Source organism: Amaranthus tricolor, chromosome 2 (assembly GCF_026212465.1).
Source record: "Amaranthus tricolor cultivar Red isolate AtriRed21 chromosome 2, ASM2621246v1, whole genome shotgun sequence".
NCBI lineage: Eukaryota > Viridiplantae > Streptophyta > Magnoliopsida > Caryophyllales > Amaranthaceae > Amaranthus > Amaranthus tricolor.
Window position 1 is genome coordinate 27,419,442 of NC_080048.1, and position 27,500 is coordinate 27,446,941.

The following is a 27,500-nucleotide window of genomic DNA, read 5'->3' on the forward strand; positions in this document are numbered from 1 at the left end:
ATGGAAGTAGTTTTAATCCCAAAATGGATGATGAAAGGTCTTACTGGAATAATTCCTCACGCCCTCGTGATTTAGATTATGAGAAGGATCCAAATAAGAGGATCCTTCCTACTTCCATTTCTTCTGGGTCAGGTTCTAAGAAAATATATTCGTTGGATAATTTAAGCAGCAATCGAGGGTTCTTCAGTAGGGTTAATGGTGACAATGCTTCTATGGATCATAATCATCTTCGTATACTTCCTTATACCTTGGATCGTGGCAAGCCTGGTTCCTCGACAGACTATACAACTGCAAGTGATCCCTTCCAAAATATGGGGTTCGGGGAAGAGAGAGTTATAGGAGATGAGAGAGTGATTTTTCAAGCAGCACTACAGGTATTTGTATTAGTTTCTTCTTGATTGTACATGATTTTTACTTTTCATATTTTCATGCTATTTTCTGTAGAAGCAGCCTACTAAATCCTAATACTCTCAAAGGGTTCCTATACTTATTCTGAAAATTATTGTGTAGTAGTTAAGTGTATGTAACTGCTGCGCTGAGATTTTCCGTTGTATATGCTGTCACCGATTAATCCATACCTCTCTCTTGGAACATGCAGTTGTGTCCAATAGGATTGGTCTCTTTTGTCTTCCGGAGTTTAGAGCTTTAGTCATGTCAGCTACCCATATCTTTTTCAACGCCAATATTACTTTGTGTTTTTAGTTCATGGTTTTCTACTTGGGAAATATGTAGTTTCTCAGAATTTCTAGTCGTAGAGTTGGGCTTCTATCTATGTGAACATTTTCTTTGCTTATAATTTTGATTATACCAAGGATCCAATGACACTGATTCTTGAGTTGAATGCTTTCTTAATGAGGAAGTGGATGTATAAAGAAGTCTTTCTGAGAAGTACAATCAAAAAATAAGTTATCTTCTATCGGTCCATTAGATTCATTAACCTATATTCTTTATTTGTTTTGCTTCAAATAGAGTTAAGCCACTTTGGAAATACTGATAATTTTATTATCATACACATTCATCACCAATTATCATCAAAAGTGGGCAAAATCTTTTACACTTTCCTCCGCTGTTCACTTGTTTCCGTCAACGAGTTATCTTTTTCGACATTGAGTTATCTTAGTCTCATACACTTCATAACATAGTGCAAAAACAAGTCGCACCATCATGAATACACCCGTCACCAATCATCATCAAAAGTGGGCAAAATCTCTTTCACTTTCCTCCGCTATTCACTTGTTTCCGACAGAGAGTTATTTTTCTCGACTTTAATTCTAATCTTAGTCTCATACACTTCACAACATAGTGCAAAAAAAAGGCCCACCATATCGTACAGGCCGTACCATAAAGGATTTCAAATTTACCGAACCGGTTTTACTTGTATTTTAAAGGTGTAAAAAACCTGCATTTTATGCCATTCCAAGTGATATTATGGTTTAGGCTTATATTTCGCAGTACGTCAACCGTATCGTCCCCTTTACTACATCATCCTGTCCTTTTTTGGTATGTTTGGACTATGCTTCACATCACATGCCTTTTCCTCCACTCTTTCGCTTTTCTCTTGCTCACCCGTGCTCACACTCATGTCTCTCTTCTCATTTCACTAGGTTTCCAGCAATTGTATATCATTTTTCTACATCCCTCGCTTTTCATTTAGCAAGTCCACTTCATTACTCTCAAGTCTTCCACCTTATTTTTGGTGAAGCGATTGTGATAGAAAATGAGGAGCTTAGTTAGTGTTACTTCATTTTTTGTATACATGAAAGGTTCAACTTTCAAAAATGGGTGTGTGTGCTTATTTAACATTTTAAAAAAGTTTTGGCGGTAATGATCCAAATCTTGTTCCAAACTTCATTTATTAATTTAGGAGTTGAGTTTATTTTGGTGTTAATTTCAATAGATAAAGTCAAAGAAATAACTACGCCTCTCCAGATACATACAAATAAATATATGGTCTTTTATTTTTAGGGGTTTTGAGACACCCAAAAGAAAATTTCACAAAGATGTACTCAAATTTTTGTTTATCCTTATGAATTTTACAAAGGATGCCTATTCAAGCTTGCCATTTTTTACGCACATGGTGTGCAATAAGTTACACTTTCTTAACAAACTAGATGTAAAATTTTTTAAATAAGAAAAGATAAAGTAATACATATTAAATTTTATTTTAAACAGTTTGAAGTCTCAAATTCTCAAACTAAAAATTTTGGTTGCACCCTAAAATGCAAACATGGTTATTATACTTTTAATAAAGAATATATGTTGTATTATTTTTTTTGCCCTTGCAATAGAAGTTTATAGTTAACAAAAGAAGATGTTGAAGATAGTTTGGCTAATAAGTATTTTTATTTGAGATTATTTGCGATCTTGAATTTGTAACAATTTTAAAAATATATTTCAGCTTTAGTTTTTTAGTTGCTATAGTTACTGTAGAAACCACTCATTAGTTGATCTTGTTTTGCATATACTACTATATGTATAATGTAAATATAGCCAAGTGAGATCTTATTTGATTCATCTGAATGCATATTTGCATAATATTGACCTGTTTTAATCATACGTAATTAAAGATTTAAGGATTAAACAACTATATGAAAACATTTCTTACACTTGAGTTTTATTAAATTTTTCAAGAACCGTTTAGTGTTTGTGGTACACTTCTAAATTTGAAGCTTTTGTTGATTCAGTAATTTTCCATGAAAATAATATACTTGTGTAAATACCTTCATTCATATTCTGTGGTACACTTCTAAATTTGATTCTTTTGTTAAATTTTTTCTTTTAATATTTTGGGTTTTGCTTTTTAAGAAAAATTGGTGCTTGTCTCATGTTGTTGCTCGATGACTTTGGTGTTGAATGTGGACTTAGTGATGGGTAATGACTTGTGTCACATGATTTGCTAATATTTTCGCAAAATGCAACTCGAGGTCAATTTTGGGCTATTTTTTGAGCAATTTTGAGAGAATCACAAATTTATAGCATGGATTAGGTTTGTAGGATTGGTAGGAGTGGTATATTGGCCAGGTGATGGTCAGGGTTGGGGATGGAAACATGGTTATTAGTTTTTCTCTCAAAGAGTGAGATAAGGCACTAGGGTTTTCACATGAAGAAGAGGATGAAAATTATAAGATAAAATGGGCCTGCACCTACTTAGGTTATTCCCTCAAATGGGTTATGCGACTTTGGGCTTATATTATTCATAAAATGGGCCTATCTTTACAATTTCGGTTTGCTAATCCGGTTTTCAGTTTCTTTATTAATAAAACCGAATCCAAACCTAATTCATTCCGTTTTCCAATTTTCAAACCAAACCCAAACCAAATTTTAAAGAACACCAAACCATATTTGTTATTCGGTTTGGTTTGGTTCGATTTTCGGTTGTAATCTGAATAAGTTTCACCCCTAGTCCTTAATTGTATTGGTTGGGGATAGTATACGATATTCTATGAATTGGTAAAGCAACTTTTTTTGATTAACTAGAAACAAATGCCTATTATACAATTACAGTGCTAATAGACTAAGATATTAATCGAACAACAATGTTGTATTTCTAAATCATCTATAAGTTTTAACTCCAACAAAACCATAACTCTTAAGCTAATAGCATTTATAAACAAAATTAGTTAAACCAATGCAAAGGTAGTAAAATCCTTGAAGAAACTTCACTTGGACCACTAAATCTCAGACCAAATCCATTCACAAACAAAGTCAAACTTGCAAAGTACATGTTCAAGTCTTAGCACCGAGTCATCTCTAACCCTTTCTTCATAAACATTTTTTCTGCAATGGCTAACTTTTTGTTGAAACATTGTACTTTAAAACACGCAATAAGGAATCGCTTTTTATGCGTCGAGTCGTCGCCATAGCCCTGCTGAATTCCTCGTTCAAGTGTACTCCACATTTTGTTAATAGTTTCCACCATACACGCTCCAAGTCCGTGGTAATGGTTCTCATTGCCTTCAACTTCGTTCCATGCATCAAAACTCTTCATGTGATCCATATTCATCATAAATTTGTTTCATTAACAAGTAGAACAAATCCTCTTCCTTTCTATGAACTTGTTCAAGTATTAATGGTGACAAAAGTAGGTCAATTTGTTTTTAGCTAGGGTGGTGGTAGGATTGGTGATCACGTGATTAATAAGAATATTCAGTATGGGTTAGGTTATCGCTTTGTTGAAGCAATCTATTTTAGATGGTGTGCAATGTGGTATGCGAATGAGGGAAACATAACCTATAAAGTCTTCTACCTATGTATTATCTTTCAAGTCGATGGTGGATTCTCGGTGAAAATTTGAGGGGGTTAAAAGTTTGGACTGTGGTCAAATAAGTAGTGGGGGTGAGGGAGGGAGAGGGAGAGGGGAGTGGCAAAGGTTTGATATCTTTACTAGAGTTATTATAATATTAAAATAGCACTAAGCCAACAATTTTTATGATGTTTTTGAAGGTGTTATCCCATAGAAGGTTTTGCTTGAATTAATAATTAAATCTTATTAATTCTTGAACTACATACTTCTAAATTACATATCATTTAGTGTGAAACATTTATAAAAGGCAAGGGTTCACTCTAGTGTAGGTGCTTGAACTATTCTCAAATTAAGTTATATACTATCATAATCTAAAGCTTATTATTTCAATTTACAAATTACAAATTTTATAAAATATTCTAAAAGAACAAGAATTTTTAATTGCAATTAAAAAACAATGGTAGCTAGCGCTTTTGGTTGGATATAAAATATTATTTTGTAGTTGAAATAGGTAAAAGCTAAGAGGGAAAATACTGAAAAATTGTGGAAGAGAATGTGAACCCTAACCTAGATGTGAAATAACAAGTGCTTTGCTATTGGGGAACAAGGTATATACGTATTGTGATAAGCTGAAAAATTTATATTAGTGTTTATCAATATATGTTTCTTTTAAATATTTTTTAAGTTCTAGTATGGGTTTAGCTGAACCCTGTGAATCCATACTAAAACCACCCCAAGTATTCTATAATCTATATCCAACTTATGAAGCTCACTTAAATAGGAGACGAAAAGGGTATGTGTGTATAGATATTTTTCTATTTTTTTGATGAATTATTTTTAAAGTTTTAGTGTTATAGAACATGTGATAAGTATTGATATTTTTGTTAAGCACATCTTATGCTGTTCCGATTTACAACTAATTTACGCTCATATTTTGATAGGTAATTTAAAGAGTTTTTTTTTTTTTTTTTTTTTTTTTTTTTTTTTTTTTTTTTTTTTCTTTTCTGGTAGGGCTTCCCCATTTGATTTAAATGAGTTAGGACTTTCAAGAGTTTTTTAATGAGCACATGAGTGCATGGATGACATGTGAGTAGGTGAGATATTTTAAAAACTACCTTGGCCCTTTCTTTAAAGGATTTAAACTGAATAGGAACATGTGATTAGGAAAACCTAGTAAATTGTTCTTGGATGGAAGGTAGCGTGATGATCTCATAATTAATTCCGTTGTACATAGAAATATTAATTGACCGAGTTTATATAAAGTCAAATTGTTTTTCGACAACTATCCAACAAATTTCAGCCAGTCTATATTTCTTGTATATTCTATTTTGAATTGTTTCTTTTGAATACACCCAAATGCTTTTTATAATTTTAATGACTTAAATGATATTTTATAATTTTATTAAAGTAATTCTTTAGTATTGGATTTTTATGGACTAAAGCAATTTGGCTCATTAAATCATGTGCAAATCTTATTTGTATTAGGTAACATATGGTGCTTGCAAACAATCCATTTGTTATGACAATGATAAGGATATGTTATAACAAAGATAAGCCCGTGCATCAAAGATCACCCATTTGAATATTATTTACAATTTTATTCAATAAGTGAGGGTGTGTAAATTGAGCCTCGAGTTCGTGATGAGCGGGAGAATAATAGCTTTCTAGGCCTTTCTTATTGGTACATTAGTCAAAAGATTGGCCTTTATTTTTGATTGAGTACTTGTTTTACAAAACCAAAATTGGTAATTGTTGTATAACAAAAACTGACTTACTATATTGTTATTCTATCAAACCGCTAACATGACCACATGTCACTCTATGCTTTGGTACAAAAAAAAAAGGCCAGAGCATTTATGTCTAAAGACTGGGGTCGGCTATATGAACCATTTTATTTGTTCCAAAGGTTGTCCACATGGATTCTTCTTCTCTATTCATTTTGATTTACCACCATCTCAATCTTAGTGAAGTAAAGCCCACTATAAGAGGTGTGCGCCTTGGGCGCCTCAATGCGCTTCACGCCTTATGCGCCCGGTGTGCCTCCTTGTTGGGTTGGGTAATTAACTTATACTTGTTTGTTCGAAAAATAAGTAAAACTCGAAACTCTAATTACTTGAATATGAAGTTAGAAAAATTGTTGCTTCTTTAAGAATAAAAAAATGAGAAGAAAATAATTTTGGGAATTCTTCGTATTCTAATTCTAATAGTTTTGTGCTAAAGTGGTGTTTACCGCAAGAATAATAAATTTTTTTCAGTTTGTTGATGCTAAAATATGAATATCATGTTGTTTGAAGTAGAGTATTATATATGTTTTGAAATTGATTTTTAAGTTGTAGTGAAAAGTGCGTCTCGCATACAAAAAGCTTGCGCCTTCGCCTTGCACTTTGCACATAGGCTATAAGGGCCTTTATCGCCCTCGTGCTTTTAAAACTCATATCTCAATTTGTAAGTCTAATCATTCATATCCTTTTTCACTCTTGTCTTCAAAGTCATCTTTGCTCTTCCTCACCCCCTTTTTAAATTTCCCGAGCTCCAACTTTCTATCTTCCTTACCAGTACACTTATAATCTATCTTTACACATGCCCAAACCATCATAAACTATTCTCTTTCATCTTTTCCTCAATATTTGCAACTCCTAAACCCTTTCTCGTATCTTCGTTTCAAATTTTAACCCTTAGAGTATGCCCACTCATCCATCGAAGCATTTGCATTTTTATTACTCTCATCTTTCTACTATCATCCTTTCTAAAAGCCCAACATTCTAATCCATTTAGTAGCGCCGGTGTAATGGTCGTTCAATAAAACATACCTTTTGACTTTAAGGGCACACTTCGATCTCCACTTTTGCCACCCACACTCACATCTTGTTGAATGTCCTGCCTATGAAATATGGACCCAAGGTTTTCAAAGCATTCACTTGAACCATTTTCGTACTCTAGCTTTATAGTGCCTATCGTTATCTCGTTTGTGCTAAAATTGTACTCTCTATGCTTTGTCTGACTTAATTTGAAACCTCGTGTCTCTAACTCTTGTCTCCATTGTGACTGCAGTTTAGCATTTACTTTTTTTCCTAGTCTCATCTACCAATTCAATGTCATCAGCAAACAACATGCACCAAGGCATGTCTCCTTGTATCAATTGTGTTATCTCATCAAGGTTTGCTGTGAAGAGAAAGGGGCTTAGGGTCGAGCCTTGATTAAGTCCAATTTTTATTGGACTGGCGCCCCTCCACATGTCTTAACATTTTTCTTAAGGAAAATTAAAATTAAATGTTTTTGTTCTTTTTCTTTCCCTTCCAAGTGACCATTAAATATCACTACTATACCTTTTTTGTCATGCTGCGTAGTTTCTTCTATTAGTTTCTTCTACTAGTTTCTTCTACTGTCGATCACAACACTCTGATTAACTTCCCCTAGTTTGAGGAAAGTAACTAGGTTGTGCTTTGCTGCGGCTCCACAGCGCTTCATGGACTGACTTAAGGCTCTTTTCCTTGTCCTTAGTTTGCCTTCTCCAACTAAAACCAAGCTCATGGAAAGGCCAATATGAGATTCAAGAGATTTTGCCGATGATACTCAATTTTACCATAGAGCCAGAGTGATTCTTGGTTTCGAGAGAGATAAAAGGATAGACCCACTGTTTTTACTCTCTACGTTCTCTCTCTTAATTTTAAGTTCCCCACTACTTTAATGCATTGTATCAACTTCTTATTCTCCGTGCCAAAAAGCAAATGGGAGGAAATTGTTTGGACGGAGGAGTAATTGAATAGCTTTTGCATGCTTGTTGAATTTGTATCACAATATTCATTTGTAATTACATGCAGGATCTTAGTAAGGGTCAGGGAAAAGCTGAACTTGATGTACCTCAAGGGGTCTTATCTGTCCCACTACTGAGACACCAGGTTTGTTCTAGTTGATCTGTTTCTTGCCCTTATCTTTAGTCTGGTTGCCCTTGGCTTTTATTACTAATTGCTGTGAAAGTGCTGTCTGGCTTAAGGCTCCTTTATGTGTTAATAGAAAATTGCACTTGCGTGGATGGTTGAGAAGGAGTCAAGAACTATGCACTGTTTGGGTGGGATTCTTGCAGATGATCAGGTATCTCTGTACTTCTCCTCGTCGATTTTTTATGCACTCATATCTGTTACTATCATGCTAGCTTTGCTTTTGACTTTTTGGCGCAAAGTCATAAGATTCACACGTGGTTAATATCGGTGATTTTTTTGCATGTAATGTTTGCCTTTATGTAGGTATTGTAGTTCAGAGCTATTTAAGGTCATTTCCCTTGCATTTTGTGTTAGTATTTCTTTTTATTTAGGGTACAATATAGTAACTTTGTGTGATTTTCAGGGACTGGGTAAGACTATTTCTACGATTGCGCTGATACTAAGACAGTTGCCTGCCCAGATTAAATCAAAATCGGAGAAAGACATTCAATATGCTGAAGCTTTGAATTTGGATGATGATGATGATGACAATCAAGGAAATCCTAATAATGGGCCGGGAAAATCAACAGAGGATTTTAATAGCAAACCTGAAACTTTAATTTTGGACGAAGATGATGATAATGGAAATGCTATTATTGATCTAGTAAAGGAAGTTGAGGATAGTGTTGATTCACACTCTAATGCAGCTTCTAGTTCTTCTCAGACATTAAAGCGTAAGAGGCCATCTGCAGGTACTTTGATTGTGTGTCCAGCTACTGTTTTGAGGCAGTGGGCTAGGGAGTTAAATGAAAAAGTGTCTTGGAAAGTGAAGCTCAATGTTTTGGTGTACCATGGAGGCAGTAGGACCAAAGACCCTGCTAAGCTGGCAGAGTATGATGTTGTGCTTACAACTTATGCTATAGTTACGAATGAGGTTCCTAAACAACCTCTTGTTGACGAGGATGATGTTGAGCAAAAAGGAGAGAGGTATGGACTATCATCTGACTTTGTTGGTAAGAAGAGGAAACATCCATCTACAACCAGTAAAAAAGGGAAAAAAGGAAAGAAACTAGCTGATAGCTCAGATAGTCAGGCTGGTGCACTTGCCAGAGCAAATTGGTTTAGGGTGGTGCTAGATGAAGCACAAACTATAAAAAATCATAGAACACAAACAGCTAGAGCATGCTGTGGATTAAGGGCGAAAAGAAGGTGGTGTTTATCTGGAACTCCGATACAAAATTCAGTTGATGAATTGTACAGTTACTTCAGGTTTCTTCGACATCACTTATATTCTAATTACAAAAGCTTTTATGAAGGCATAAAAAGTCCAATTTCCAGAGATCCAAATATTGGTTACAAGAAGCTTCAAGCGGTACTGAGCACATTATTGCTGCGGCGTACCAAAGGTGACTTGTCTCAAGATTGAAAATCTAATTTTTAAGTATTGGTCATTTATTCCACTTTTAATGAAGTATTTCTTTACTCTTTCTATATTTTAAAAGCTTCTTGCTTTCTCCCTCAAGAATTTCTTAACCGTAAACATCAATGGAATACAGAGGGGGTAGCCATTAGATAGTTTAGAAGGCATATGATCTGTCTTTTTTGATGTTTATTTTTCCGATACTTGAAAATTATTAATTGTACCGCTATTTGCTAAAAGAAGTGGTGGGAAAGCAGCAGTGAGCAGCTGGAAATTTGAATTGTTATAATTTTATAAATGGGATTAGGATTTATAAACAATATACTTGTAATAAAGTAGGTTTTTTCCGAGTGAGCATATGTCACGCTCTGTGATAAGATTATTTAATTTAAAATTTTGTATAAATTGTTATATTAGTTTACTATGCTTATAATACTTACATATAGATTAAGATAATAGATATATTTAGGTGTATTTGAAAGATATATAGAAAAACATTCCACTAACCCAATGGCATCAAGTGTTCCCCTTCTCTATAATATTGTTTAAAATGTCTATATGCTCTCATTATGGTTTATTCATTGTCTTTGTTGTTTTGAAAATTGTTGCACAGTGCACATAATATCTGTTTTCTCTTTCGTGGTGTTCCTTATGTGATTTGTTTTATGTGCTCTTAAGTTTATTTTAAACATTTTGAAATCATGCATGCATTTTTCTTACCACTTGATAACATCAAGCCTAGTAAGTCTTTAAAATAGTTAAGTTTCAGTAAAATACGTGCTAGCAAGTAGCAACAATGTATAAACACATTCAAATATTATCGCTCACATAAGTGGTAGGAATGTTGCATAGCCATGAGGTACTGTAAGAGTTTTCAAAAGTAGAGAACACATTGCGTGAATAGATATTGGACAAATACTGGCATGTACTTAAACTCCAAAAGTTAATATTGGTGAAAACTGCTAATGGTGGGATCAATCATCAAGTAATAAGAAAATACAGACAGCCAATTTATTCAAATCGTGGAATCAATTCTTCAAACGTTTGTGATACTGCTTGTCTGTATATCCCTTTAAAATATAATTTCCTTCTAGAATTTTTTGGCATATTTTCGTTAGACTACTTTTTACTTATATTTGCACTTCTAGGAGCTGTTTTGCAAATTGAATTTTACTGTGTTTTATTTTTCTAGCCATTATTCTTTGTTCATTGTTGTGTACTATGCTTCCTAAGTATGACACTTATATTACAGAAACAAAACTTGATGGAGAGCCTATTATAAACTTACCTCCAAAATATATAAAGATGAAAACGGTGAAGTTCACTGCAGAGGAGCGGTCCTTTTATGCCCAATTAGAAGCTGAATCACGTTCCCAATTCAAGGTACACTTTCTTTTTTCAATGATGTTTCCTCGATCTCTGATTGTGGTTTTCTGTTGATGGAGATACTTTTGCTTATCAAATATGCGCTGTTATATATTTGAAAATTCTTCTTAATACCTGATTTGTTCTACTGTTGGAAGAACCATAAATTGTGCACATCCTTGATCTTTATAAAATTTTCTACTTTTGTTGCATATCAGGGCTTGGTGTCATGCTATGATCTATTTTTTGTGTCATTAGCTTCAACTTTGTCTATTGCCAAATTGCTTGTGAAAGGGGAAGGGTGTGGTACAAAATTAAAAATCACTGAATTCGTTTGAAGAGCACATTTTCAAGTAAAGATTCCTTGTAAAATATGTTGTTATTTAGACTGATCAATATATTCCTCTAATGGTTTGCTACACTAGTGGTATTTTGGTGGCTCAAATGGTTCCCATATGCTAGTCAACATCATTCAATGTTCTGTTTACATAGCGGGTGATGGTGGTCAATCACTGTGGTAATGAAGGTGATGATGGAGGCTTATCAATTTCCAATCCCAAGAATGATTTTCACAAAATCAGATAAAATGAGGTCCATCCTCCGGCATGATATCTGAAAAGGCCACATGCTAAAGGAAATTAAAATATGAAGAATCATTGCCTTCTTTTACCAATTGTAAAATTTAAATTATTATTTGGCTTCCTAGCTACTGAAATTTCAGGTGTTAAATAGCCCTTCATAAGAGGAAGGCTTGGGGAAATTCTTCATTCCCTTAAATTTTTACAAGTGACTATAGATGTTATTGATAAATAACTCGTATAATGTGTAGCACTGTGGGATCATAATTGAGGATGAAAATTTCCCCCTTTTGAGTATTATGAAGTTTTATGTTATTATGTTTTGCTGGATTTTGATGTAGAATATTTGTCTTGCAGGCTTATGCTGCTGCTGGAACAGTCAATCAGAACTATGCCAACATTCTTTTGATGATTTTGCGCCTCCGCCAAGCATGTGATCACCCGCTTCTCGTGAAAGGTTTTGGTTCAGACTCTGCTAGAAGAACAAATATGGAGAAGGCTAGGAACCTTCCAAGCCATGTGTTGCTGAAATTATTAAATCATTTGGAAGCGGCCTCTGCTATCTGTCTTATTTGCAGTGTATGTTCTTCATAATCATTTTGATTCTTTCATGTGCCTTTGCTTTCAACACTATGCAAGTTTTTTGCTTGCTTGTCTTTCATAATTGCTTTGTTTCTTGAAGTTCTTCTCTTTTCTTCAACTTCTTTTAATATGAATAGGAGGATTAGGGGCTTTCATTTCAGTGTTTCTAATTTTTAATTGCAATTTTATTATGTTGATGACTTCATTGTTTTAAGTTGTATCTTCGTACATCTTGTGTCACATGGACTCTTTGTTGTGTTTGATATGTCTTCTAGGTAGGAATGACGATAGATTTTGGACTCGACCCAAATCCATAGATCCAAATCTGTTTTCTTTATCTCGAATTTGGATGTGATATATCTAGGTTGGGTTCGGTTCCTGATTCTTAACTAGAAAAAACGAATCTTACAAACTTGGATCCATGGACCTTGAGATCCATTTTATTTATTAGATTCAATTCATTTCCTTCACTTGATTCTTTCATCAGCCTTCATTATCCATTGAACCAAAATCATATAAAAGTTTAGCTTCTAATTTTCTCTATATATCCTTGATATATGATTTTTTTTTTCATTAAGATTTGGGATCATTTTTCATCTCGAAAAACAAGTATATTTGGGATCGTTTTCTTTATTGTATTTCTACAATATTAGGCCTCTAATAGCTTTAAGTTTTAAATTATTGATGGAGGCAGCATCTGAACTCGTTGTAGCTGATTATCATCAATTCATCATTAATAAAACACGCATTTGCGTTTCTTTTACTTTTTCACGTTTTAGTTTCACTTTCTTGGTTTGTGACACTTCCTTTTTTCCTTTTTACTTGCAATACTTCTAAGAAACACACATGCCAATGCAAAATTATAAATTTATTTTTCCCTTCATTTCTGCTTCAAATACCTTGAGTCTATATTTCAGAGTAGTGGGTGACCCATAAAATCAAGTGTGGGTGCTAAAAATAGAGAGCTTCTACTAGAATATTTTGTAATTGAGGTGTGACCTCAAAGTTAAAATGTAAGTTTTATCGAACTTCCATTAGACTGATGCTACTATATGAATTTGAATGTTAGGATTTTACAAAGGATCATATTAGAAAGATGGGAGTGGCAAAAATGCAAATTCTTCGATGAATGTGCGAGTATACCATGATGGATAAAATTTGAAACGAAGATATCAAGGGTTTAGGGGTTGCAAATATTCAGGAAAAGATGAAAGAGAATCGTTTAAGATGGTTTGAGCATGTGTAAATACGGGTTATTAGTGAACCAATTAGGAGGATATAAATTTGGAGCTCTTAAGACTTAAAAAGAGGGTGAAGAAGATCGAATGTGTTGGTGGAAAGGAGTGAAAAAAGATATGAATGACCTAGACTTAGAAAGTGAAATGGTAGAAAATAAGAATGAATGGAGAAAAAGAAAACATGTGGATGACCATTGGAATTGAGATATTGGTTCATACAATTGACTCCAATCTTTTGGGATTAAGCTTTAGCGTTGTTTTTGTGTTCTTTTCTAAACTGCGATGGAAAAGGTGGGTTTATATCAAAATAAGCAATCAAAAAACCATTGGGAAGGAGAAATCTCATCATTACGTTCCCTAAAACTAAAACTAAAAGGAATCTATCATAAGAAGATAGAGCTAGAATATTATCAACAAGAATTTGCGAGTGAGAGTTTCCTTAGATGTGACCATTTCATCAGCCCATTTGAAAGCTTTGACGTACCTTTTTTTTCCATGATTTTACCTTTGACTCATCTACCTAGGCTTTGACACTTGTATGGTTGTTACTAGTTGACTTTGACTTGGTTCCATTTCCATGTGACACCTGGAAGAGGTCAGATTCCTGATCTAAAAGGTGCTCATGGAATCTAGGAATTGTGATTTGTGCGACATCAAAATGGAGTAAGCTTGCTGAATTACTAAGATATTCTCCTTCAGATTGAAATACCAAGAAAGAAACGGCTAAATGGCCTTTTGTTTACATTGACCAGATGTGTCCATTTCTTTTTCTTTTAAAAAGTAAAAAGTTACTATGAGAACTTGCTGAACAAGGCTCTGAGAGGGATAAGAGTACTCTTTAGAAATAGAAAGTATATATCAATTGAGCATGGCCATCACATTCTAACTTTTGGTTGCATAAAAAGGGAAAACACATTGCACAGTAGTTACCAAAGAGGTAGAGACCTTATATTTTCTAAAATTGATGCCAATCTCATTGAGGTTTAGTTGCAAAAAAGGGTCAAAAAAAAAAATTGCACAAGACTCCTAGAGGGCAAAATTAGTCTTTGGTTGTGTCAATTGATGCTTATCACTCTGCATTTTTCCAAGGCTGTTTAACATGATTGCGACTCTTGATGTATCTTTGTCTTGTTGTATGATTATGGATTGATTGTCTGGAGCATTCCTTTGTGCGTTTCACTGTTCTGCCCTTTTGTTTAATTGATTACAGAATAAACAAGGTAGCTGTCATAGTGTCATGGGATAAATGATTGATCTATTAGATTAACATAAGAACATCATATGTTAAATGGGATGTAGTATGGCAGTTTTTAGCAGCTATGGCTATCAGTTCCATCTCACATCATTGTCTTCTTTGACCTTTTTAACATCTAGATTCTAATCACCTTACTTTGTCTTTTCTATTTGATTGCATTAGCTTGATTGGCCCGCCATCACACTGTCCCTGCCTAATGTTCAACTGTCTTTGTGGGAGACAGTTTAGTCACATCTATAAGTCTATCCGAGGTCTATGCTGTGTATCTGTTGTATTCTTGGGACGCAGTCACCAAGAGTACAAGTTGTGAAGACAGAAAGCTAGGAAGAACTCAATTGAACCCTTCTGTAGATCTGCAATCAGAACTTAGAAGCGACTAAAATCGTCTTCACTGATGTTTTTGCAGGACCCAGCTGAAGATGCAGTTGTTACCCTGTGTGGGCATGTTTTCTGTTACCAATGTGTGGCAGATTATCTTAATGGTGATGACAATCTGTGCCCTGCTCGCAGATGCAAGGGACAATTGAGTGCTGATGCTCTCTTTTCAAAGGCTACTTTGAAAGCTTGTGTTTCTGGTGATGACGATGAAAGTAATTTGAATGAAAATGGTAGTTCCAACAATTCATCAATTCTTAGTTGTGAGTATAGTTCCTCCAAAATCAAAGCGGCACTAGAGATACTGCTTTCTCACAATAAATTAAACAGTCAACATGTGGATCTTGAGGAGTTGGTGGACACAGACGCAGAGAATAATGTGTCAGCACAAGTGAGAACTGAGAAAATGGAAAATTCATCTTCTCAAGGACCAATCAAAACCATTGTCTTCTCCCAGTGGACTCGTATGCTGGATTTATTTGAGCTATCTCTTAATGAACATTGCATCCAATACCGGAGGCTTGATGGTAGTATGTCTCTTGCTGCAAGAGACCGGGCTGTTAGAGAATTCAATACCGATCCTGAGGTATGCTTCTCTCCATCTTGGAATTCATTGATAATTTTTTATTTTCTATTATTAAAAGTTTTATATGATAAGACAGGATTGTAGCTTCTTTCCACTTTTTGCGTATTTCAATATTTCATTTTTATTATTTTTGTTTGTTTCAATGTTATGACTTTCCTTACTCCACATTCAACTATATAAGATATTTGTTAAGTGAGTTTGGTGTTGCTTCGGTGGGTAGGGGAGTGCTAAACTGTCGGAATGAATGAAATATTATGATGCGGGTATTTGAACCTTCACCTTTTTATAATTTCTTTTGAATCACAACACTGACATGTCAAATACGGCAACATTGTTGCATTACATTCTCCTAATATAATGCCCATTAAAGTTGTTCTTGATCGAATTTTTTATTGCAAAATAACATAAACAATCCCAAGTGACTGAAATGTCAATTCGAATTGGCCTTTTGTTTGGGTATTCAAATCTTAAAAGTGCGTACTTGAAAAATATCATAAAATGTCCTGAAATTTCAGTAAAAACCCCAAATTCTCTTTGTCATGTGAAAATATCATAAAAATTTATAACCTTCCACATAGCCTACTTATACGACACAGAATCATAGTGTAAAAATAAAGCCGCATCATCAAATGGAGATGGTATCATAAAGGTTGTCGAGCATTGACTGTGAAGTCATACGCACTGATGGAAAAATCCGCTTTGCGATTGTTGCTTCTACCGTAACGGAAACCCTATTTTTACACTTTGCATGGAATTCTTAGAGGCGTTGGTTAGTGTTCATTTGCATCTTCCCCTATCTATATTACTGTAATGATTACACTACAGAAGATCATATGTATAAAGGATGATCTTAAGATTAGCTAGTGTCTCACTACCATCTACTGTGTATGTTATTTTTTTCTATGGGGTTAGGCAGGAGATTCTGTGAAGGGGAGGAAGTGGTGAAATATCTTTTAAAACGTTTTGCTTATGTTCTTGATAGAATGAGCATTTGATACTTCTCAAGACCAAGAAGACGATGAAAACTAGAAAGACTTTCGAGTAGGCTTGTTTATCAAAATTTAGAAATCGACTTCTACTTTCGTTTCAGTTGATGTTTTGCAATCTAATTCTATTTAGGGACATGCAACAATGGCAAAGACTTAATCCTACTATAAGGGGTCAGCTCTTAGTTACCAAAAATAGGAATTCTCATCGAATTCGATTTTAGGACTTTCGTCTTTGTAAACCATTGATTAACATTTCCGAGGCTACATACCCAAATGATTTTTTCAAGCCCAAAAACATATAATAATAATGATAATAATAATAATAATTATTATTATTAATGCCAAAGCCCTTTTCTTTTATTTTCGTTATCTTTATTTTTTACATTCATTTTTTTCTTTCTATTTTTCTCATTTTATTATTGTAAAATTAAATTGACCTACGTTTCCTATGTTTTCGAAATTCTAAAATTAATGTTTCTCTTTTTCGTTTCCATTCCTCGAATCGGATCAAATTTGTTTACATGGGGTCAACTCATGTCATCATCATCGTCCTATCCAGTGTATCCCCCTCACAGAAAACTATGGACAGGGTCTGAGGAGGGAAGGACGGCGGCAACTCATACTCATAAAGGAGAGTACAGCCAAAGGATTCCCCCTACTCGAGAAAGATCAAGAGAAGTTTTTGCATCAGGAAAGATAAATAAAATGCAAATAGATAAAATAAATAAGTAAAAACAATAAAAAAAATAAAAATGAAAACAATAATACTAATAATAATAGAAACGAGCAAAGGTAAGAGAACAAGAATACCGATAAGTAATCTAAGAGGAAATCAGTAGTCTAAAACATGGAGGCCTCCAACTACCCCTATCCCTTGTTAGGTCCTTAGAGAGGTTTTACTCATGCAAGTCAACTTTTATTTGCTCATCTCAAGTTCTCTTGGGTTTTTCTCGACTCCTCTTACTCTCTACTATAATGCTTTCTTCCCTCCTCACAGGGGCATCGAAAGTCTTTCTCTGCATATGTCCAAACCACCTCAATCTATTTTCGCGCATTTTTCCAGAAATAGAGGCAACCCCTAGTTTGCCTCTAAACTCTTGGTTTCTAATTCGATTCATCAATGTGTGCCCGCACATCCACCTCAATTTACGCATTTTTGTGACTTCCATCTTATGTTCAAAAATCTTCTTTACGGGCTAACATTCTGTCCCGTATAGCAAAGCAGGTCTGATTGCCACCCGGTAAAATTTTCTTTTTAACTTACTTGGGAACTTCCTATCACGTAGCAGCGTGATGACTACTTGCCACTTGAGTCAACCCACATGTATATGGTGATTTAGATCTCTGTTAATTTCCTCATCGCTTTGAATGATCGATCCCAAATACTTGTACTTGGTCGTACTTTTAACAACTTCTTCACCAATGGACAACTCTGACTCACCTACCGGTGATGTCCCACGAAAGTCACAACGCAAATACTCGATCTTCGTATGGCTGATGCGCAATCCTTTACCTTCTAAAGCTTCCCTCCACTCATGTATCAACACAAATAAGAAAATCATCGCTAATATGCTAATAAATGTTTCATTTTATTCGACCCTATTTTATTGTAATCTAAGCTAAACTTAATTCCAATGACCATCGACATACATTCTTCTCTATTCATTCCTATTTAAAATCATCGCTAAAATGCTAATAAATATTTCATTTTATTCGACCCTATTTTATTGCAATCTAAGCTAAAACTTAATTCCAATGACCATCGACATACATTCTTGTCCTCTATTGATTCCTATTTAATGTCATATTCTTGTAAGTAGCTAATTCTTCATGTCGTTTTTTCTTGTCCATTCAGTCATTCCTCTTTTAGGCTTCTCGAAGTTCTAAACTTTTATGTTTTTGATCGGTTCATTTTATGGTCTTCATTGCGCGTGACTAAAACATTGTAAACGTATCTCTCTTTCTAAAACAAAATTTGTGACTTCTAGACCTTTTTTTACGTTGAATTTTTATCTTTTATGGTATTTCCATTCATCCATATTATCATACGCATGTCACCTACTCATATCTTTCTATTATGATATCTCCCTTATGATTCTTATGTTTGTCCCCCATCTATAGTTTAGCATCGACCCCATCTTTCTCTTTGAATTAGTCTTGTTATCTCATCTAACAGTGCTACAAGTAGGGAATGTCTCAAAGAAGAATCTTCATTTCGATCTACCTTCTCTAGATGTCCAACATTGGTTTGTAGGACATCGTACATATCTTGAACTATATTTATGTACTTACGTGGATTATGTACTTCTCTCTTGATCAACATTAATCACATGCAAATTCTGTATTTCCCCCTTTATTTTCATTATGTTAGTACTCATAGGTAGCTTTGATTGTAGATAATTTTTTCAAAAATGTTTATATATTCTCGAACATTGTTGTATTCATGGTGCAAAATATCGGACGTTCCAAAATGGAACGGGCGATCTATAACGGGTTTGAAGACTACCGTTCCGATATTTCGCGAATTGCAACTCTGTATGAAAAAATGGCGCGTCAACGCGCTTAACGGCCGATTACATAGCTTCTTACTGGCCGAATTGAAGATCTCGGGCGAGTTTCTTACCAAAAAATGGAAATGTAGAACTAGAGCCGAGACAAGCTATTTTATTAATGAGGGAGAAAGATGGTTTAATTATTGGTTTTAGAAAAATCAACATAGGTATAGGCGTATAGCCGTATAGGGGTAATGATTTTTTTCTCTGCACACTTACCTTTGATTGTACACAATACAGCTGTATTTTTGTTTTTGTTTCTTTATAATTTTTTAAACGTTTAATATTGATTCTTGTAAGTTGAGCCAAACAAATACTTTTTTATCCATTATGACCGTTCATATATTAAATAAGTAATAGTAAAATTACTTCAATTGTACTTAATTAATTTAATTTTTTTTTTGATAGCAAATATTTTTTTAAAAATGCAATAAAAAAATTTATTTAATGTTTATACAACAAATATGTTAAAACTTAATTTACAACAACACTAAAAACCAATTATTTATAAAAAATCTAGAAACCAATTGTTCTCTTATTATCGGGACCTGTTTTGTGGTAACCGTTTTTTTCCGATACCGCGAAATGTGATCGCAACCGCAATCATGACTGCGACCGCATTTTTGCACCATGGTTTTGTTACCCTCTCCCATAACCTCATAGTATATCTTGTAAGCTTAATACTCTAGTACAATTTTACTCGATCCTTTTTTTATTGCTAGAATTAGTAAAAACTTCAATAAATTTGTAGCTAGGATTTTTTATGTTAAATGCATGAGAGACCTCTATTAGCACATTCTTTGAAGCGATGAGTACATGCCTATTCTACAATAGAAGTTGTATATTATGTTATCCTTATATTAGAAGTTTGAGTTTTTAGTCAAGTGAAACACAGAAGTCGAAACATGTTTGGTGTGTTTTTTTCAAATTTCAGTAATTTTGGGGGTAAATGTTTTTGAGGATACTAAAATGGTCACTAAATTGTTGTGAGAATGTGCTTGAAGAACTCTGTAAAAGTCAAATCAAGTAAATGAGCTTCATATTTTAAAAATCCTGATTCACGTTTTAGAGCACGTTAAATCCAAGACATATCAGAGTTCTTAGATAGAGCATTTAAGAGCCATGAAAGTAGGGTATGAACCAACACGATCAATTCAAGATGAAATACTGTGGTGTATTCTTGTGGCAGATGATCTCTTTTCTTGGTCTAGGATAGATGTAAAATGCCAAGTTAGAGGTTTGGAGATACATGGAGTACAAAATGAATACTTAAGAGAAAGGAATAATTGTGATATTTGAGGTCTGAGGATAAGACATTACAACCAAGTGTTTGAAGTAGGTTGGGCCATAGAGCATTTAGGGGTTGATGAAGATGTGACAATCCTATTTGATTTTTGGGTTCGTTGAAGGAAATCTTATATTTAGCCATATATTGGTAAAAGCTTCTTTTTTTTTTTTTTTTTTTCTTTTTTTTTTTCTGCTATTAGGTGGCTCTCCTTGGTTTGCTCTCACGTTTCATTGTATTACAATGTTTGATTTTTTGGGCTTTCTTGCAGATGTGGTTTCCGTTGGTTTCTCTTTTGATGAGTGATTTCTATTTTTATTTATTTATTTTTTTTAATTTGTGCCCTACCTGTAGGTTACTGTAATGTTGATGTCTCTAAAAGCCGGAAATCTTGGCTTGAACATGGTTGCAGCTTGCCATGTTATCCTATTAGATCTTTGGTGGAATCCGACTACAGAAGACCAAGCAATTGATCGAGCACATCGTATTGGCCAAACTCGGCCTGTTACAGTGTCAAGGATTACAATCCAAGAAACTGTTGAAGATCGTATTTTAGCTCTCCAGGTATGGTATTACACAAACAGTCAAACATAGCTGTGGCTATGAATATCTTATCTAGCACTAAAATGGATATGAAGATAGAAAAGAAAAGTGATTAGTATTACTATTCCTATAATAATGCGAATACTGGAACCTATTGTTACTTGGACTTGGGTATGGGTATCAAATACGGGTGTGAATCCTAAGATCCGATATGAAATCTTTAGAATTCTAAGATACGCAGACACTATCGTAACTCCTAATATTGGATACGGGTATGGGTATATGGCAAAATAATTTATAAAAATGGAAAAATTACATAAAATTACCTATCGTATAGCACCTTTTGCAAAATACTACCTATTTAAATTTTTTTGTAAAAAATTACCTTGTATAACCCAAACGTTTGCAGAACACTACCACTTGACAGAATATGTTCGTTTGACTTCATGTGGGGGTTTGACCAAGCATGTGGATGTGACGTGATGTTATTAAATGTACCCTTCCCTCCATACTTTTTCTAATTTTCCCTCCAATTCCCTGTCGTTAACCCTATTCTCTTCTCTTATAAGTTGACCATTGTTGGTGCCATATTTTGAAATCGAAGCACATTTCAATCCCTTTCTTATTTCTATCTCTCCCATCTCTTGATTTCTGAACTGCACAACCATTATCATCTTCATTCAAAGCTTGTTTGCTGCATTTACACCATGCCTTCATCTTCATTCAAACCTTGTACTCGATCTTGTAATTCTTAGTCACAAAAAAAACCACCACTTTACAATCAATTGTTGATTGACGTCATTATCTTCATAGGTTGAATAATAGTGAGCGAAATTTCTACAATTCAACACACAAAAGAAACATAAATAAAAAACAAAAATAAAGGCAAGTTGTATCAACTAAACCCTAAAAAACAATTAGGGAAATGAAAGAAATTGATCAATGACATTAGGCATAAATTAACCCATAAATCAACCAATATTCACAAAACAAATCAAAATTAGCAGGATGTGTAAGAAAAAAAATGCCCTTGTTTAATTCTCTTAACCACTCTCATCTTTTTTTGGTCATTATTAACAAATTGAAGAAGAAAATTTCAAGTTTGAACGGGAAAGTTGAGATCTTTATGAATAAAATCATTCAGAGAAAAAGTGCATCAAAGAGAAGAAAATAGAAGTTATTTGTTTAAATTAGCGGTAGATTAGAGGAGTAAATGCTAAATTGAAACCTTGATTGAAATTACTAGACACAAGTTGTCTCCATGAATAGTGAGAAGCAATAAGAATGGAGGGAAATATAAGACTTAAAGTACAATGAGTAGGATTACGTGCAAAAAACGTGATAAGTCAAACCTTCTCTTGACGGTCAGTCAAGTGGTATTGTTTTGCAAAACGTTTGGGTCATAAATAATAGTTTTTTGCAAAGCAAAAATAGAATAGGTAGTTTTCTTTTTCTTTTTCTTTATTTTTTTTTTTTTGCAAAAGATGGTATACAATAGGTAGTTTTTTGTAATCTTTCCCTAAAAAAATCACATATAACATAAATGTACTTAATTGCGCAAAATGTAAAATATCAATAGAATTAAATTTTTTTCATATTTTAAATTTTAACGTGGTGTTGCGGCAATCGTAATGCCTAAATATAGTTAAAAGCACTAGATATATATTGATACGACCTAAAATACAATTCTTTTGTACCTTTACAACACGTGAAATATCAGCTTGTTTTTTAAAAACTTTTACCAAGCTACCGTTGTGGTGCAATGTGGCTTAGAAAATTTAGTACAATTATTAAAATTATCAATTGCCTCGTGCGTGAATACCCATTCTCCTCTTACAGTCTACCTTCGACATTGACCCTATTTTTTGTCGATTCCATTCCCTTCGCAATCTCGAGCTCCATTTAGAGCTTTGTTGTATTTGAAAATTACATTTTTACAATTTTTCGGGGCCAATCTAATTGATATACAAACACCCCTCCACCTTTCATTTACCTATCCAAGAGCCTTTTACTGGGCCAAAAAGATGAACAAAATTATATTTCATCCCAAAATGTAAATGGAGCTCAAACCAAAAGCAATTTTCAATTGTACCTTGAGGCAAATTGACCAATATCATTGGCATTTCAAACTAGCATAACAATGTATATAATCAATATGTTGAACTTGTAACTTCAAATTATGAACAGTAGGTTTAACATGATATTTACTAGAAAAAGCAATGTATATTACCGGAAATTACCAACTACAATTCAACAAATATCATTCATAAGCCCGATCAACATTTTCTAACCCTAAGAATCAAAATAACACTTAATATACCAGCTAAGTTGACTATATTTTCAAATCGTAAACATTTAAATGAATTTTTTTTTAACTAGATTCTATAGGAGAAAAATTTATATATATAGTGTTGTAAAGAAGAGACAAGCAAAAATTAATGACATAGGTGTTGTAAAGTGTATTAAGGATGAGGATTAGAACATTTTACTTTACAAGGAGAACATTAAGGATTGATAAAAGAGGTATTTTTTATGAGCTGTTTAATGGAGAACATGAAAATGTTGTTGGGGACACAACGATCACTCTTATAGGTGAACATATAGGATCTATTTAAGAATACGAAAAATAGAGCTACAGAGCTTTAAAGAAAATAAAGTTTAAGAAATTGGTTAAAATAGATGGTATATCTGTTGAGATATGAAGATGTCTAGAGATGATCAGAGTAACTTGGTTAATTGATCTATCCCATGTCCAATAATTGCAGAATTATTCTAGTGCCAAATTACAAAATCAATGGAGGTGCCCAAGATTGCTCTAACTATTAAGGAATAAAACTAATGAGTCATAGTTTGATGTTATGAGAAAGAGTGATAGTGCTACGTATAAGGAGATGTACCTCCATATCAAAGAACCACTCTAGATTTATGCCAAAGAGATCTACAATGGAAACAATTCTTATGAGACAAATGATGGAGTACTATAAGGCAGAAACACTTTCCCAGGGTTTTTGTTGACTTAGAAATAACATACAACAAGGTACTAAGAGAAGTACTTTGGAACCAATCATTAAGAAGGGAATTTTCAAAAAATACATTAATATATTACGAAATATGTATTGAGAAGTAAAGATAAATGTTAGTACCTATGGAGAGGTAACAGAGGTAATAGAGGATTTTTCAATCACAATTGGCCTTCATCAAAGGCTCTGCCTTAAGCTCCCCTTTCTTCGATACAAGGGGACATGACTTAGTGTGTGTTGTTTGCCGATGACATTGCTTTGGTAGATGAGGCCAGGGAGGTGACAAATGTTGAATTAAAACAATGAATACAAGAGTTGAAGTCAGAGTTTCAAATTAAGCCCAGGAACCCATGTATTGTAAAATAACGAGAGACACTAGAAAGCAAAAGGAGAAAGAAATCGGTATAAATGTTTGCTTCAAATACCTTAGGTTCATATTTGAAAGCAGTGGATAGTCAATAAGATGTGACCCATAGAATTAGGTAAGCGGCAAAAAGGAGAGCGGCGGCTAAAATATTATGTGATCAAGGTGTGCCCTTAAAACTAAAGTGCAAGTTTTATTGAACCTCCATAAGACCAATTCTACAACATGGATCTTTGGTTTTAATAAAGGATCATAGTAGAAAGATGGAAGTAGCGAAAATGTGGATGCTTTGATGGATGATTGGTATACCTTGAGAGATAGAATTTGCAACGATGATACAAGAAAGGGTTTAGACATTACAAATATTAAAGAAAAGATGCATGATGATCTTTTCAGGTGATTTGGGCATGTGCAAAGATGCGGTATTAGCAAACCGATAAGGAAGATAGAAAGTTGGAGCTCGAAAGTTATATGATGGATCTAGACTTACAAATTAAGATGGAAAATTAGAATGATTGGAGAGGGATAATCAATGTGGACGACCATTAGAACTGATATATTGGTTCTGTAGCGTACCCCAATCTTTTGGGATTATGGATATGACATTGTTATTGCGATGATATTAAAGAGAAGTAGAAACAACTCTGAGGGAGAAAGAGCAGAGAGGTAGGGGGGAGAGATTAGTAGGGAGGAAGTTTGCGAGTTTGAGGGAAGAGGAATTTTGTCGAAGTGAGGAAGAATGTTTGGATTTTTAATTAGAATAGAAATCCTCTACGGTTCTCGAAATAAAATTTTTGAGAATCCAGACAGTTCTTGAAATTAAGCCGATGAAAGCTATTTTAAGATACGATGTGAAAATAATACGATCCAAAGACTGATTCTTCATCAACGGTGTTTTGGGAAGTAATTTTGCCGCATTATTAAAAAAAACTTTGTTTATCGGAGCATTATATTGGCAATAATTTGTCTTATTGATCTTCCAAGTTATGTAGCATTTGTATACATCATGTAACGCTTATTTTTAGTCACAACCCTTGACAATAATAGCCAAAGGTAACTCAAGGACAATGGAGACTGACTTTTGTTGCCCAAGTAACCGCAAGTGACATTTTCAATTACAGTGAAACTAGAACACGATAGAGCTTTGGTGGAATTTTCTGTTTATTTATGACACTCTTTTTGATACTAATAGTTCCCATTTGCTAGGAAGAGATTAACCAACATAAGTGTGTAATCAGTGAGATATTCATTGGTTGTCAATGTGGCATTCTCTTTTGAGTGTCAACTTGTACTGGCTTGTGGTATGTTTTTCACTTCTTCAACTGGGGCTTCTGATTTTTAATGTGTTGCAGGACGAGAAGAGGAAGATAGTGGCATCTGCATTTGGTGAAGACCATATCGCTGGTTCTGGAGCTCGACTCACCATTGAAGATCTTAAATATATATTTCTCGGCAGTTGAGCTATGTAACAAAGTTTATTGGCTGGTTCATTTTCCGGATTGCCCCACTCCATCATAGTTGGTTGCACTGCTATCCTTTGGTAGTTTCCAGCTATGGGTTTTGGTTGTTCAGGTGGCAATCTTTAGGTTAGTCTTTTTCATCTTTGAACAGAACATTTTGTTGGTAGCAGCTACATGTAGTTGTATGTAAATATTTAAATTTGTTCTTTTTAAATGTTAGTGGTAGTTACATTTCGGTGGTGTTACTTCTCTTCCCTTCAGCACCCTCCCTTTCTTTTATGCAAAACACACACAACGAAATTGATTAGTACTACCAGTACAAGATGACTACGGTCTAGGGATCGAACTTTTTATTTGTGGTGATCGGGGTTGGATTAGCTTGAAATGGGTTCTTTCATTATATTTAGGATCAGTATTTGGATTCAAATTTGCCAAAATATGATCACATTTGTAAAGACCTTGAAAATTTTCATTACCACTTTTTTATTAATTCAAACCATGGAAGTTTGAGTTTTATGGTGTATAGTCCGATTTTTATTATCCCCATAAATATTTGCCTTTAAATCAAGTTTTATAAGCTAATTGGCTTAAGTCAAGTTTGGTAAGCTAATAGGGCACGGCAGTCTGGTCCAAATTATTATATTCCAAACCTACTTAAACACTTGAATTAACACCTCCACTTATGACCACTAGTTAGAAAATGGTAGGATTGTAACACTTCATAAGATAATAGAGATCATGCTTTGTTTTAGAGGTGTTTATAGGCAATTTAGTACAACTAAAACTAACAACTATTGAAGTTCAGATTAATCAAAATAACATAAATCAAATGTCTTTTCAAAATGACTAAAGTGCATAAATAGAACTTAAAAATTCCTAGAGTTTGCAAATCCAGGTAGGATGAACTTCGACTTGAACTGAACTTGAGTTGGGCCTCCATTTTGAGCATTTATCCGGCATGTTTTTATAAGGGCTTTGTAAGGGGGAAATTTGAAATCTATAGGCTAAAAAAAAATTAATTAAATAAACTAAGAATCAAACTTTTACAAAAGTAAGCGTGAAATTTCCAAACCTGAGGTTTGGGGCTGTTCGCAGTTTCTAACTGGGAACTGGCTGTGATACACGGACAAGGCACTGAACAGGAGTGTCGCGTGTTGGACACGGACACGCGAAAATCCGTGTCCGGCACGCCAAATGAAGTGTCCAATATTTTAATATTTTTTCGAACACGCGGACACGACAAGGACACGGAAGGGACACGGCAAAAGTCAAGGACACGTTTTTTAAAAAAATATATAAAAAAAATAAAAAAATTGAATTTCAGAATAGTCACTCACAGTCACTGATACACGAATTCCCTTTCCCAGTTTCCCATCCCTCTCAATTCCCTCTCTTGCTCTCCTCTCACTCCTCTCAACTCTCTTTCACTCTAATCCTAAAAACTCTACACAACTCTTCCTCCTCCTCTACTGTCGCCGCCGCACTCCCGCACCACGCCACCGCCGCCGGCTGCTCCTTCTGTCCTCCATCAGACCATCACAGACGAACACTGCCGCACTCTCTTTTGATTTTATTTAAGGTATTTTCACTCTTTATCCTAAATCCTAATATTAATCTTGTTCCAATCTTTAATCTTAGTGTTAATCTTAAATTCTTAATCTTAATTTCTTGTGAATTCAAATTTGTTAATGTTGAAATTGGGTTTAAAAAATCTGAAATTGGGTT

The 27,500-nt window shown here is 34.2% G+C and overlaps 1 protein-coding gene across 3 annotated transcripts in view; it reads left to right on the forward strand.

Annotated features, from left to right (window-relative positions):
* LOC130806888 (helicase-like transcription factor CHR28) overlaps positions 1-26,020 on the forward strand; it is a 27,536-nt gene extending 1,516 nt beyond the window's left edge. For 2 of the 3 annotated variants that reach the window (XM_057672113.1, XM_057672112.1), the window contains 9 exons: positions 1-374; positions 8,065-8,142; positions 8,258-8,335; positions 8,588-9,569; positions 10,836-10,966; positions 11,884-12,105; positions 15,008-15,562; positions 20,743-20,952; positions 25,668-26,020. The exon at positions 1-374 is cut by the window's left edge and continues 141 nt beyond it. In XM_057672113.1, the coding sequence (XP_057528096.1) occupies positions 1-374; positions 8,065-8,142; positions 8,258-8,335; positions 8,588-9,569; positions 10,836-10,966; positions 11,884-12,105; positions 15,008-15,562; positions 20,743-20,952; positions 25,668-25,775 (2,738 nt within the window). In that variant the 3' untranslated portion in view covers positions 25,776-26,020. The remainder of the gene's footprint in view (positions 375-8,064; positions 8,143-8,257; positions 8,336-8,587; positions 9,570-10,835; positions 10,967-11,883; positions 12,106-15,007; positions 15,563-20,742; positions 20,953-25,667) is intronic. The other variant, XM_057672114.1, reaches the window with a different exon arrangement.
* The last annotated feature ends 1,480 nt before the right edge of the window (positions 26,021-27,500 follow it).